Raw genomic sequence first — 14,344 nt, forward strand, 5'->3', positions numbered from 1 at the left:
TAAATTCAATGCCGTGCGTGGACAAGATTCAGTGTTTTCCTTTCTTTCCTCATAGAAAGCGCAGGCTGGCTCCTTACCTTACCCCAGGACTGGCGAGCCGGCACTGGCGGAGAACAAACGCGCAGTAGAGCTCAGACATGGGGTATTTCTCTTTTGCAAAGTGCCGAGTAGTACAGGTGTTGTCAGCCCAGCTCTGAGGCTCCATGTGTCGGAGCTGATCTGAATAGGACACCCGCCTGTTCGTTAAACCCCTGGCCCCGGAGACCCCAAAGGAAACCTGTAAACAGATTTTCTCCCCCAGGTTTCTTTTCGATCCAAGTGTGTGGCGAGATCTCGGTTTTCCATGTTACAGTTAAAATGTTTTTACAATTTTATATTTTTTTAAAGTTTATTCAACAGCGGATACTTGAACTGGGACCGGGATGTACCACAATACTCAAACCTGGATAACTCTCCGATTTTGGATTTAGTTTGTAGATTTAATTATACTCCCTCCCCCTAAGCAAATTAATCTCATTTACACTGATGTCGCCGAAAACCCTTTAGCAGACAGTCTCTGGGACAGAAATACGGTGTCATTCATACATGTCCAGATGACATGCAATTGTTACATCGTTTCAGAAAGTGTGTTGGCTCCGAGGCGGCTACGCTTCGCTGCTGGTTTTTAGCTCTTTGATCTAATGCAAATATGAAGAGACTGTCCACACAGAATCGTGTCTGGCGGGGATTGTTAACTGAGTAGGAGGAGGGGTAAATGAACATTGGTGATCTCACTAAATTATCCAGAGATCAGACAGCAGGTTGAAGGCTGCTGCTCTCCTTACTTTCCAGCAGCAGCAGACAGCAGGCGCGTAGCTGGCATTTCTTTCCTGATGTGCTTGAATAAACTTTCCCTTCTCCCGGTACTCAGTATCCAGGACCCTCCTTGTACTGAAGCGCAGCAGAACAGAGCAAGACACCGCTATTTTCTGTTTGCAATTTACCTCCCACAAAATCAATCCGATACAAGCTATTGCTTGAGAGTCTCTTAGAGGGAAGAGCCTGCAAATAACCCATATTGTTCCTGGGCACAATATCGCCGCTGATGAGCTTTTAAAATGTTTACAGCCATGCAAATTATAAACACATTAAGCTATTGTAACTCAGACATCTCACAAAAGTTGGGTTAGAAATCAGTTTGTCCAGTTACTTGTTGTTATTAGCAGTCTCAGGGGGGAATGAGAGCACAGTGATATTTGTGGGGCCTTTCAGTCTTTTGCTAGGATTGTGTGAGTGACGAATGGGCTCAGTTTAACCTCGGTAAATTGGCACACTAAATGATCCGCCTCGTTTGCACTGCCTGGGTAGATTGCTCCCGTGTGAGCTCTCCAAGGTGAGGATGGTGCAAAAGGAGACTAGCGTGTTATTTCTCCCCGTCTGTTGGATGCCTGTTGCTCAACACGCTGCAAGCAGCCCCTCTCCCACCAGCCCACCCTCCTGATGACAGATGGGGGGGAGGACTGCGTAACGCCCGCGTTTGAGTAACAACAGAGTGAGCGAGCAGTGTCGCTCCTTCGCAGCGCTGCGGGTTTGATTTCCGAACTGGTTGGAGACACCTAAGAAACGAACAGCCCCCTCCCCCCCAGCCGATAGCCCCGTTTGTGGCTGATGCGTCTGGAGATGCGTTGTTTTGAAACCACCTGTCTGAATGCCACCTGGTGAACGGAGCGTCCTGTACGCATGCTCCTCCCCTGCCCCGTCCCCTCGCCCCTCCCCGCCCTGTCCCGATTCCCAGTCCCCCCGGAGATCCCTAACCAATGGCTTGTCAAATCTCTCTGCAGAGCACAGCCAAGGCTGGGGATTTAAGGCGATTCACGGGTGGCGCCGCTAGTGGTTTGGGGTGTCCGGGGCGCGGACACAGTCGCGGAGAGTGACAGGCGCCTCGCCTTGCAGGAGCAGCCTCACCATGCCCAGGTCTTTCCTGGTGAAGAGTAAGAAGGCGCACAGCTACCACCAGCCCCGCTCTCCGGACGAGGACTACAGCCTGCGCCTGGAGAGCGTGCTGGCCCAGATCTGTGCAGGTAGGGCGGGCACCTGCGGTCGGAGACCGCGGCACTGCAGCTCCGGGCACGGCTTGGAGCGGTACAGATGGAGGTGGGGGATCAGAGCCTGACCTGCGCCAAGGGGGCTGTGCCAGTTCATTGCAGGCAACCACAGAGCCCTGGGAGGGCGGGCTGGGGGCTCGGGGGAGCTCGCGGGGCAAAGGCACGCGGCCCCGGTGTGTGGGGGGGGGGGGGGGGGGACGGGGGCTTGTAGCAATGGGGCACTGGAGGAGGCGGGGTGGGGAGATGCGGCCCAAGGGCCAGGGGATCCCAGCGACCAGGTCTCTGCCCCGTGCCTGCCCCTTGCCAGGTACCCGCCCAGTACTGGGGGAGTTCAGCGCCTGGCAAGCGGCAGCCGGAGCTGCAGTCCAGGGGGCTGCCCCCTGCCGCCCCGAGGACCCCGCTGCCCTCGGCTAGTGTTTGAATGGGGACCCCTGGGCAGCCGGCCCGAGCCCAGCCCTGGCAAGGGCCGCGTCTGCGGGTCTCCACGAGAAGCAGCGGGCCGGGGCTGAGCTGGGGAAGCGGCGGGGACAGAGGGAGACGCTGCCGGGTGCTGGGGCAGGGGCGCTGCTGGGGCCCCGGCGAGGCTGCGGGGCTGCCCGCAGGGGGACGCTGCCCTGGCGAGGAGGCAGGGGCCCCGCGGGCCGGGCTGAGGGGAGACGCTGCCCCGGGGTAAGGGCCCTTCTCGCCTCTGTCCCCCGCAGACAGTAAGATCCCGGGAGAGACGGGTCTGTGCAGCTCCGGCCTCCGGGACCCGGAGCCCCCCCGGGGCCGCTCCTCCCCGGAATCCCACCTGAGCGAGGCCGTCGATGGCGCTTCCGACTCGGCTCCCAGCTGCGAGGGCAGCGTCTGCGACAGAGCGTCGGAGTTCGAGGACTTCTGGAGACCCCCGTCCCCATCCGTCTCGCCAGGTAGGGCCCGGAGCCGGCACCGCCTGCGGGCTGGGGTCTCTGACTGGGAGGGGGCGCGGCTGGCAGCCCAGGGGAAGGGTCTGTCTTTCTCTCCAGCCTCTTCTCAGGGAGCCGGCCGTCGGGGGCCGTCCCAGCCCACGGAAATCGGCTGGGCTGGAGAGTGATGGGGGTTCCTGGCTGATAGCACCGACCAGCACGAATGCAAACGCAGCAGCTGTCGGTTGTTTTACCAATGTTCGTGTAGCTGTTAAGAAGAAAGCCTCCACTGTGTGTTACACTGAATCCCGACAACCCCTGTACATTGCTTTGGGTTAGAAATGAGCTTCCCTGTGCATCTTACTCCAGTTTTAAACATGCATCCAGAGGTATTTTAGTTCACGGAGGGCAACATTCCTGTTGGCTTCATACAGAGCAGGATCTAGCCCGGATTGAGCATGGACACGAGTGAATATAAAAGAATAATTTGACTGAAGAGCCTTGAAATATTGAAGAATGCAAATCACAGGAGTATAAAATTAGTTTTGTTGGTGTCTAAATATAATAGGCTGCTACAGTGTCTCTGAGTTTTCTTATATGATAGATCGGACTGCGCTAGGGGATACGTGTTATGAAAACTAGTAAATGTAGATACACGGCTATCTATACACCTATAGTAAATATAAGTGTGTGTGTGTGTGTGTGTGTGTGTGTGTGTGTGTGTGTGTGCATTATCTGTTAGATACTTTCCTAACTCCCATTCAAGTTATTTCTTGTTTCTTGTCTAAAAAGGGATTTTTTTTCTTTTCTAAAAATGCATTCCTGAAAAACAGATGAACATAATGACGGTCAGATTTAAACACCCCAAATCCAGGAAGCTCACACTTATAGCTACAGCTCTGTCTCTAGCTCCCTGGTTGTACCTTTGATGTGGCCGGAGCAGTGGGAGAAGATGCAGACCTGACTTTGGCTTGAATACTATCTCATTTAAAAATACGATCGTGTCGTTTTATAACAAAAATAACAAAGCTTTTTATTGCCTCCGTTAAAAAGCTGCAGCTGAAAAAAGACAAAGTGTGTGCGTGCATAAACTCGGTGCAAAAAGCAACAATTTCTGTCGCTGGAAAGGTAAAAAATTGTCTCAGCTTTACAAGATCAAGAAACCCCCGCAGACAAACAAAAACCTGTTCCTGATTTTCATTCCTACCTTGTCCCTGTAATGTCACTGCATAGCCACGTCTGTATCTAATAGGGGAGCAGCTCTACATTTTAAAAGCCCCCAGGGTTTGAGTCAAGGCAACTAAAATTGTACACACGACAAAATGTGGGGATGCAATTTGATCTGGTTTGCTTAGTTATCTGCATTCTAATTAATAATAACAATATAATTAACACTAAATCCTCCCCCTCTTCCCCCATACTAATGGCTTCTGGAGAGGGACCCGTAGATCGCGCCCCTGCCGCAGTGTGTACACATATGGAGCGTTGTTGTAGCCATTTTGGTCCCAGGTCCAGATATTAGAGGCACAAGGTGGATGAGGTGGAATCTTTTATTGGACCCACTTCTGCTGGTGAGCGAGACAAGCTGTCCAGCTTACACAGCCCTGAAGAAGAGCTCTATGTACGCTCGAAAGCTTGTCTCTTTCGCCAACAAAACCTATTATCTCACCCATCTTGTGTCTGTAAACATGTGGACACAGACCACTGGAGAGACAGTCTTCACTAGATCTGCGCCTAGTTTTTTTTCACGATTATTTTTCCCCTCCTAAAATTCACTTGCCTAAAGCGCTTCATTTACTGTGAGTGCGTCGAGGAAGGTGCGTTCCGAGCGAGTGTCTTAACAAAATGAGATAATATTTTATAGCTGAAACGGATTATGCGATGGGGGCATCAATACTGGAGGGATCTGTCCCCGTTAAATTCTTAACGAACATATCCCAGGAGTGAAGTGGGGATTGCAGGTGTCCCTGGCATCCACTGATCCGACCCGCTAGGCGTGGCCCCTAATCACGCTGCTGAAATCGTTACACTGAATACTCCATCCAGATTGGCATCAATACAGAGTCAGGTACAAGCTGCCTGGCAAGCCTGAAAGCGGTGTCAGGAGAGCAAGCTTCCTCCCACCAATTCTTTCTCCCCAGTCCGCCCCCCCCGCCCATTCCCTCGCCAACTTCTCTGTCCCAGAAATTTTTAAGACAAATGACGGTCTAATTAGGTCGCGGGGATGTATTGATGCAATATTTGATTTTTCACGGCGAGATTTATTCTTCTGTGGAAAGATCGTTGCTGTGCTTGACAAGAAAGAAAAGAGAGAAACAGCTTTTCTAAATTAAATTCATATAGGGCAGAGTCAGTGAGAGTGTGCATATAGACACAAACGCTATAGAATACATATGCTATGTGCCTATAGTGGAATAGAATATGATTCATGTTCGTATTCCATGTGATCTGCAAAACGAATATATGTATTCACATTTCATTCGTGCGCAAAATTAAATCTGAATATTGTATTTATGCCATAGTAATTTGCATAGAGTAGATTTATTTATAGTATTACTAATAATATTTATAAATACCATACATCTACCGTATTTATGCAAATTACTGCGGTATATAAATACATTATACCTATAAACTCTCTTTATATGTATGTATGTAATAACACCTGGCCATACATATTCATAGTCTATAACTGATTAATTTAAATCATATTAATATATACTATTAAATATATCATTGCTATTGAATTTGCATGATACCTTTCCCAGGTATAAGACTCTAGCTAGGAAGGCAGAGAGATAGGGGTGTGTGTTTGTGTGTGTATCTTTGTGTACGTAGAATGCTGCCTATTCATTTATTAGTTCAGTCATTTAGGGCTAAAGTCCCACTAGCCCTTATGGGGGATGGGCTCTTCGCCTCGCTTGCATGAACTATGTAAAGCCCGGGCAAAATTGCAGCACCTGTGCTCCTGGGGGAGCCTAAATGGGCTAGGGAGCAGGGGGGTGGAGGGAAGGCGGGACATGATTCTGCCCAGGCACTGGGATAGGAAAGGGAGCAGTTTGCACTGCCCTTGGTGCTGGGAAGCGTTCTGGGGCAGAGGAGCAGTGTCATCCCGCCCCACCTCAAGGCTGTGCCTCTGTGACTCCATCCAGTCCTTAGTGAGGGTGTGCCCAGTGTGTGGGGTGCTCTGCCCTGGCACCCGCACTCGTAGAAAGGGTGTGTATCTATGTGGGTGGGACTCTACAGGACTGGTCTTCACTACCCAATGTTACCACATCCCTATTGCCTACTCCAAGGGGTCAAAATCATAAGTCAGCCCCTTCCCCCACCCCTAAAAATAAAGAGACTGTCTTAAAAATCATGAGATTTTAAAAATAAGGCCCTGGGGGTATTTTGATTTGCCTTCTTGTGCTGGAGCATTGAAGGGTCATGTTTTCAAGCTTTCCACCCCAACCATGAATGTCTGAAAATTACTTTAATAACAGAAAGAAAGCTGAAATGCTGATGAAATCACATCCTTCCGGAAGCTGGGGCTTTAAGAGAACCAGCAAATACTCTGAGACTTGTGATCAAATTGCAATAGGTGACAACACTGTGACACTGGTTGTGAAGAACCGAGAGAGCTGACATGCTGCTGACCACAGCTTTGCAGTCAGTGCAGAGCAGGACAAACCGTGTTCACCATCATGTCAGCATTACAGACCCATTTTGTATGAGTGAGTGTGTGTGTTATGTGTGGGTATTCCCACACAAAAATCTTCCTTATTTTGATGTGAGGTTTCTAGACTGCATATCCCACCAACATAAAGCAAGGAAATAAGAGCCAAGTCATTCAGCGCTCTATCTCCACTCATCAGTTTCCTTTTCCATCTCAACTCCCTCCTTTACAGCATACATAGCCACATATCTTCACCCTCATCTTGGTGTGTCAAGGGGTTTTTGAGAGGGTGTGAGGCTGCCTCTGGAAGCCAGGAATTGACTGGGGATGTGAGGAGCCAGGGGAGTAATTGTGGATATAAAAGTGGGAGTTTGCAGGAAGAGGTGTTTGGCTGAGGGAGAGGTGGGGTTGTTCAGGCAGCCTGAGGTGATGAAGCCCAATGGCTTTATGTGGAGGCATCAGCATGTGAAGAGTGAATTAAATACTCTCCACTGTTGCCTCTTCTTCCTAGTCCATAGTGTAGCTATGCTGTGGAGAGCCCTTGATACACAGATGCCTCAGCACAGAGACACTTGACTCCCCCTGTGCTGCTGGCTGGTGCGGTGGGGAGCCAAGGCAGTAGTACTCAGGGAGCCCTTTAAGGTCCAATGTGTCAGGGCTGAGACAGTTGGGTTCCATCTCTTCATGTCTCATGTCCTAGCTCTGAGCCACATGCCCCAAGCCTATTTCCTCCCCATCTCCTGGCACATCTCTGGTAACCCCCCTGTTTCTCAAAAGTCCCACTTGACCAGCCATGTCCTCCAAACTTGGCTCTCCCTGCTCAATCCTCATGGCCCTCTGGAGCTCAAGCTCTTTCCCAGAGCCCATTTCTATATCCCTGCTGCCCATCTCCCTCACCAGGGGTATGACCAGAACTGCTGGCTCAGGTTAGAGCTGGCTGGGAAATTTTGGCAAAGCACAAAACCCAAAACAACTCGAACATGTTTGTTTTCGTTTTGTTGGCAAAACAGAAGTGATGGATCTGAGCCTCCAGCAGTCTGTTGTGGTGCAGTTCATGTAGGTTATGACCAAGAAGGGCAATCACTCTCTTTTGTGTCTTTAATTTTAAATGTGGCTTATGCGTACGGTTTTCATAATATTTGTCAGGGCTGGAGTTTGCGAAGTTCAGAGTTTGTGGAGCCCATGCTTGTTTTACTAAAGGAACCCAGAGAAATGTGAGCATTACACATCTCCATTTCAGCAAGAGACCATTTTAAAATGTTTCCTCTGCAAAAGTGAGGAACATTACAGAGACAATTCAACTGTCCTCTAAAGACTTATGGTGCCAAATCTGGAGACTAATTCAGACATTAAATTGGGAAACAGAAGGATTTCAGTTCTGCTAAAAGTGTAAAACGTAACACACCTTTAACTAGGGAGCTGCTACTGGCATGTCCATAATGGTATGTGTAGGAGAATATGAAAAGTGTTATATAAGAGCTAGGCTTATTATTTATTTATTTATTTATTTATTATGTGTGCTTTACATTACTGCCTAGTCATTTAGGCCCAAATTTTCAAATGTAGCCATTAATTTTAGGTGCCCAGTCTGAGACACATATTGGGTATGTTTTTCATTGGTGCTGAGTACCCAAAACTCCAGTCAAAGTCAAAGGGAGATGCAGGTGAGCAACATCTGTGAAAATCAAGCCAAAGTTTCCAAGTGGGCCACCCAAAAACTGAGACACCCCAAATGAGTGGCCGTTTTTGAAAAGCTGGCTTTGGCAGCCTGTGCAGAGTGGAGCAATGAATGCATTAAGCCTATAGTGTGCTATGCAGGCTAACAGCCCCCTCCTGCCCCTTGTGAGAGGTTAGAGGCAGCCCTCATGTGAGTGAGTGTGCAGCACTGATAGGTTTCTGGCTTTGGAACCTGTGTTGGGCTTCTGAGGTGCTGCTTTGTGCCCAATGGGTGGTGGCTATGAACCCCACTAATCGCTCCCTCCCCTTGTGTTTCCACAGCGTCTGAGCGTTCTGTCTGCCCCTCCCTGGATGAGGCGCCCCCATTCTCAGTGCCCTTCAAGCCATATGCATGGAGCACCCTGGGCAGCTCTGAGCTGAGGCATTTGGTGCAGAACTACAGGCCCTGCCCAACGTTGGAGCGTAGCTCAGCCCTGGGGCTCTTCTGTGAGCGGAGCTCGGAGTCTGCCCTCTTTGGTACAGACTGTGGCTCAGCCCTGAGACTTTATAGTGACTTCAGCTCCCCTGGGCTGGGACTCTTCGAGCGGCCATCAGCAGCAACACCTGGCCTCTATGCAGAGGCCCAGCCTGGGCTGCAGCAGGAGAAAGGCCCAGGTGGGATCAAGGTGGAGTCAGAGCTTCTGTGCCGCCCACTGCTGATCAGCACTGGCTCCTACAAGTGCATCAAGTGCAGCAAGGTAGGAACCGACCTCCCCCACTCCGGTCCTATCCGAGCCCCTGCCTCCCCATGCTAGCCTGCCTGACCCCTGTGTGCTCTCTCCCTTCAGGTCTTCTCCACCCCACATGGCCTGGAGGTGCATGTACGCCGCTCGCACAGCGGCACCAGACCCTTTGCCTGTGACATGTGTGGCAAGACCTTCGGCCATGCGGTCAGCCTGGAGCAGCACAAGGCTGTGCACTCCCAGGTAAGAGCAGAGCAGGCACATTGGTGGGGGCATGCAGTGCTAAGGCAGGTAGCCAGGGCCGTGGGTACAGAACCAAAGAGGCAGCTGAGGCAACTGAATGGTGGTAGATGGCACTTAGGGTGAGCGGGCCATGGTGCAGGAAAGCACTCAGGGTGAGGGGGTCAGAGAGGCATAGTGTCTTTCAGAGGAAGGAGAGTGCTGAGGCTGATGGAGGCACAGTGGCAGGTGGGCTATTGAATGAGGAGAACATGGTGACAGGTAGGCATCCGGGATCCAGGCACTATAAACACTGAGAATGAAATTAACAAAACTTCCTCCACACTTCCCAGGCCCCGTGTTTGTCTGTAATGAGCTATGGACACCTATGGTACTTTACAAATAAAACAACTGTTCATGTCATGAATTTGTGTCTCACTCTCACCCAAAGTCAGGACCTTGCAGCAGGATGGTGGACTTTTGTAGCAGTTAAAGAAACTCATTGTCTCCACCCTCCAGCTCTCCCCCAAAATAGGGCCACCCAGAGGATTCAGGGGGCCTGGGGCAAAGCAATTTCGGGGGCCCCTTCCATAAAAAAAAGTTGCAATACTATAGAATACTATATTCTCGTGGGGGCCCCTGTGGGGCCCGGGGCCTGGGGCAAATTGCCCCACTTGCCCCCCCCCTGGGCAGCCCTGCCCCAAAAGGAGTGAATCTGCCCTCCTTTTTAGTTAGTGTGTGTGTGTGTGTGTGTGCAGGGAACACCTGAATACCCAGTCGTGTGTAGCGAGCAGACTTCACCCATCTCAACGTGATCTGAGTCACACACAAGAAGAATATGGCCGTTAATTTTGGTAGGAGGATTTGTAACTTTTTCCACCTGCTGATATTGTACCATATTTTCCCTTCACCCACTCACTTGGCCTGGCAAATCTTCCCTCCCAAAGTCAGCTTCAGGAGGACAGAGTTACAGAGAGACTTGTTTGCTGTTTTATTTGCAAGTGAATGAGTGTGCGACTGCAGGGCGTCTGAGGAAGGGAAATATCGCCAGTTAAACAGTGGAAAAAAGAGCAATTCAGTGTATTCAAACCCTGAGGAGGAAGCATTTGGGGCCGAGCACAACAAGCAAATGCTGCCTGCCAAATACAGACTTAAAGCAGACGTGTCTGAAAAGCATAACATGGCCTTGGAGGAGGAGAGTGAGTGCTGGGAGAAGAGAGGAGTGTGTGGTAGGGGAAGAAGCACTGAAGGAAGAGAACAACAAGGAGTCTGGTGGCACCTTAAAGACTAACAGATTTATTTGGGCATAAGCTTTCGTGGATAAAAACCTCACTTCTTCAGATGCAGAGGTGAGGTTTTTACCCACGAAAGCTTATGCCCAAATAAATCTGTTAGTCTTTAAGGTGCCACCAGATTCCTTGTTGTTTTTGTAGATACAGACTAGCACAGCTACCCCCTGATACTTGAAGGAAGAGAGGATTTTGCGATGGGGTGTCTAGAGAGGGAGCATAGGTGAAAGGAGGAGAGGAGTGCGTGATGGGGCATCTAAAGGTCTGACGGGAAGTTGAGTGGAGGGAGAGGTAGTGGTGGTTCCAGTGTATGTATTTTGATTTATAGAAATATTAACAACCAGAAAGGCTCTGATCTTAAAGCCCTAGGCACCTTTGACCTGAATGTTGATGAAAAGTTAAACTAGCAGCAAACAATAACTGCCCAACAGAATTCAACCCAATCCAAAAGTTCCCCTCAATGTCTCACTTTCCCACGGTCCTCAGCACTGTTAAGATGTCAGGTGGGGTCCTGTACCTTGCAATGTCATTAACCAAATGCCCCACTGTGCTGTATTGTGGCCATCAGGCTGCTCAGCGAAGTCTTATGGCTTCTCCATTGGAGCCCCCTGGAATGTGCACATATGTAGTGCAAAGTCTGGGGCACCAAAGTAACTAGTCCCACACAGTCCCTTGGTCTGGAAGAGCCATTCCATTACATTACTAGGTCTGAGTGGTGCATAGAATTGGGAGGAAGGTGAATTTATCTGACTGTGAATCAAGGATGTATTTTACCAAGTGGGGCAGTAATGCCAAGGTTAGTGCCTCCACTGGGCCTAGTGGGTACTGGGGAGGAGGATGTGGTTCCTGGGATGGGGGTGTTTGTTAATGCACTGGCAGGCTAACTGCATTGCGAAGAGATCTTGGGAGTGGCATAACGGGGTGTGTGTCTTTCCTCTCTCTGCAGGAACGCAGCTTTGATTGTAAGATCTGCGGCAAGAGCTTTAAGAGATCTTCCACCCTGTCCACCCACCTGCTCATTCACTCGGACACCCGGCCCTACCCATGTCAGTACTGTGGGAAACGGTTCCACCAGAAATCTGACATGAAGAAACACACTTTCATTCACACAGGTCAGCCCTGCAGCAGCTGGCATTCAGCCCCTATTCATTAGAATAGATTCTGAAAAGGAGATTCTCTCCTCCCACCAATCCATTCATCTTCAGCCAGACCAGTGCATGCAGCTCCCTCTGCCAGGCCCTTGCCCTACCGGGGTAGCTCACATTGTGGAAACCCAAGCGGAGCAATGGTGCAAAGAAGGGAAATTTGAACTTGGTTTCATGAACAGCCTCTGTTTAATACCTGAAATCCTCACTGTCCAATCAGTGTTGCTTTAATAGGATCCTCCCTGTGGTTATTCAGAAGGGCTTCTCTGTAAGATGATTTGTAGAGCAGTATATTCATATGGCCTTGATTTAGAGCTATGGCCCTTGGAAAATGACAGGTGAATCTGACCGCTGCATCTCCATCTGCATAGCCTGCCACTTTACAATAGCAGCAGCAGCAGCCTCCTCCTCTAGATTAAACACTAAACTCAAGGGCCCAGGGTCCAACTCTCAGTCTAAATATTTACTCAGAGATTATCTATCTATTGGGCTTCCACCCGGACTTTCCAATCAAATGGTTGCAGTCTGGCATATAATGGGAGGAGAGGTGCATAGTTCTCAAGTTTCATTGTTGGTGATAATGAATATGGAAATTAATACACTGCAGATAAATTACTCAAGGAAAGCATTTTTCAAAGAATGTTGTTGAAAGAGGCAGCAGGTTTTCTCAGGGATCTTTAAAAATAAAGCTTCCCTTTCAAACTGCTAGCATCATGGATTTAAATCATCGAAAATGATAGTGATCTGAATATACGTATATAAAATCAGTTCTGTTTGTCAAAGTATTTGACTTTCAAAAAGGTCACAAGTGGTTGTGAAAAACAAACTTAAATATTATTATTATAAAGTTGTCTCATTTACTCAGGTGTAACTTCAGAGTAAACCCATTGGCTGACTTAGAATTTGTCTCAAGTTGAGACAAACTAAACTTTAGTGGATACATTTGAAAAATTTGGTTCAGCTGAACCATTTAAATAGTAAAATGGGATGGGGGAAGAGAAGAAGAAAGACAATTAGTTTTTTTTAAATTGGACTTTATTGGCCAAATCTTTGGCCAGATTCTAAATCAACTGATGGATTTACTCTGGAATTACACTGGCATAAGCGAGACCAGAATCTGGTAACATACATTACTGAAATGAGACATAGGTTGAAGTCCTGTCCCCATTGAAATCAAAGGGAGTTTTGCCATTAACTTAAATGGGGTAAGATTTCACCCATAGTATTGTCCTAGGGAGAGTGACCCTGTTCTGTGGTCACTTAGAGATGACAATATTGCAGCGTGGTAATCCCTTCAAAGCATGGGGCGCATTGACTATGGCTCGTTTGTCCTGGATCTGCCTGGATGCTATGTTGATTGTCTAATATGGGGCCTGCCCTCTTTATCCCCTTCTCCTTGTAGGTGAGAAGCCCCACAAGTGCCAGGTGTGTGGGAAAGCCTTCAGCCAGAGCTCCAACCTCATCACCCATAGTCGTAAGCACACCGGCTTCAAGCCCTTTGGCTGCGATCTATGTGGCAAAGGCTTCCAGAGGAAGGTGGATTTAAGGAGACATCGGGAGACACAACACGGTCTGAAATGAGACCCAGCTGCGATACAGAAAGCACCTACAACACTATGTGAAGAGACTCCCTTGCTTCCCTGATGTCCCTGAGTCATGCCCTTTAGCACAGACCCTGGCATTACTTTTTGGGGAAGGATCTCAGGAAGGATAGGATGGGACACAGCTTTGAAAGTTCAACCAGAAGGACTCTGAAAGTGGATCTGAAAGGCTGGGCTTTCTCTCTCACAACACTGGAAAATAAATGTTTCCATCTGAAACCTGAAGCTCCAAGTGTGGATAAGCTAGAAAATATCGGTGAGCTGGAAAGTCCTTCACCCATGGCAAAGATGAATTCCTTCATCTTTTTATTTTTGAAATTAACTTGCAGGGAAACAGAGTTTACATGATAAACACACTGAGCTGTTAGGTAATGTTATGAAAAGTGCTTGCTTTTGTTGAGTTTAACTGTTAAATAGCTTTATTGATCATTCTCTGTCTGGAGGGCTTGTAGTGGAGGAGCTGGACTGATATCTCGCAGCTTTCAGCACCAAGGAATCAGCTTGGGCTTGGTTCTGATCTCACTTACACTGGTGTAAATCGGGACTTACACTGCTGTAAAACTAGTGTGAGAAGAGAGTCAGGCCCTTGTCTCCTGTCCTTCCAGCTCTCTCTGTCTGTCTGTATAGACAAGGCCTGGTTGGGTGAGTGTGTGTGTGTGTGTGTGTGTGTTAGGAGTGGGGTTGCTTGTCTGAAAAGGTTGGGATTTTGCTCTACATCAGTTGGGGAAGGAGAAGCCTATGAAGGACTCAACAGGAAAAGCCAAAGCACAGAGTAATGCCCTATAACTAGGAACTCCTGAGAACAACAGATTGCCCCGACTGAAAAGAACAGGACCAAATAGCAGGCACGGGCTTTCTGTCCAGAATGACCATCAGCACCAGCACTCTGGGTTTGATTATAAATAACTGGGAAGGAGCTGACAAGTTCCTGATAGACTTGTTTGTATATTAGGGTTTTTTATTTTTATTTTTAAATGCTACCATGCCGAGGGTGGGCAGGAATAATTATGAACCTGTAATTGATTGAATTTGCCTTAAATGACCCTGTGTGTACCTCAGTGGAAA

General features: G+C 48.8%; 1 protein-coding gene across 1 annotated transcript; it reads left to right on the forward strand.

Annotated features, from left to right (window-relative positions):
- Window positions 1–1,945: 1,945 nt before the first annotated feature.
- LOC112109889 (zinc finger protein Gfi-1) lies at window positions 1,946–13,804 on the forward strand. The gene is made up of 6 exons (XM_026655576.1): window positions 1,946–2,040; window positions 2,790–2,992; window positions 8,625–9,040; window positions 9,131–9,268; window positions 11,480–11,645; window positions 13,081–13,804. The coding sequence occupies exons 1-6, from the start codon at window positions 1,946–1,948 to the stop codon at window positions 13,257–13,259; spliced, it is 1,197 nt and encodes a 398-aa protein (XP_026511361.1). The 3' UTR covers window positions 13,260–13,804.
- Window positions 13,805–14,344: the final 540 nt, after the last annotated feature.

This window comes from Terrapene carolina, unplaced genomic scaffold (genome assembly GCF_002925995.2).
Source record: "Terrapene carolina triunguis isolate 2854851 unplaced genomic scaffold, T_m_triunguis-2.0 Scaffold210, whole genome shotgun sequence".
Classification (NCBI taxonomy): domain Eukaryota; kingdom Metazoa; phylum Chordata; order Testudines; family Emydidae; genus Terrapene; species Terrapene triunguis.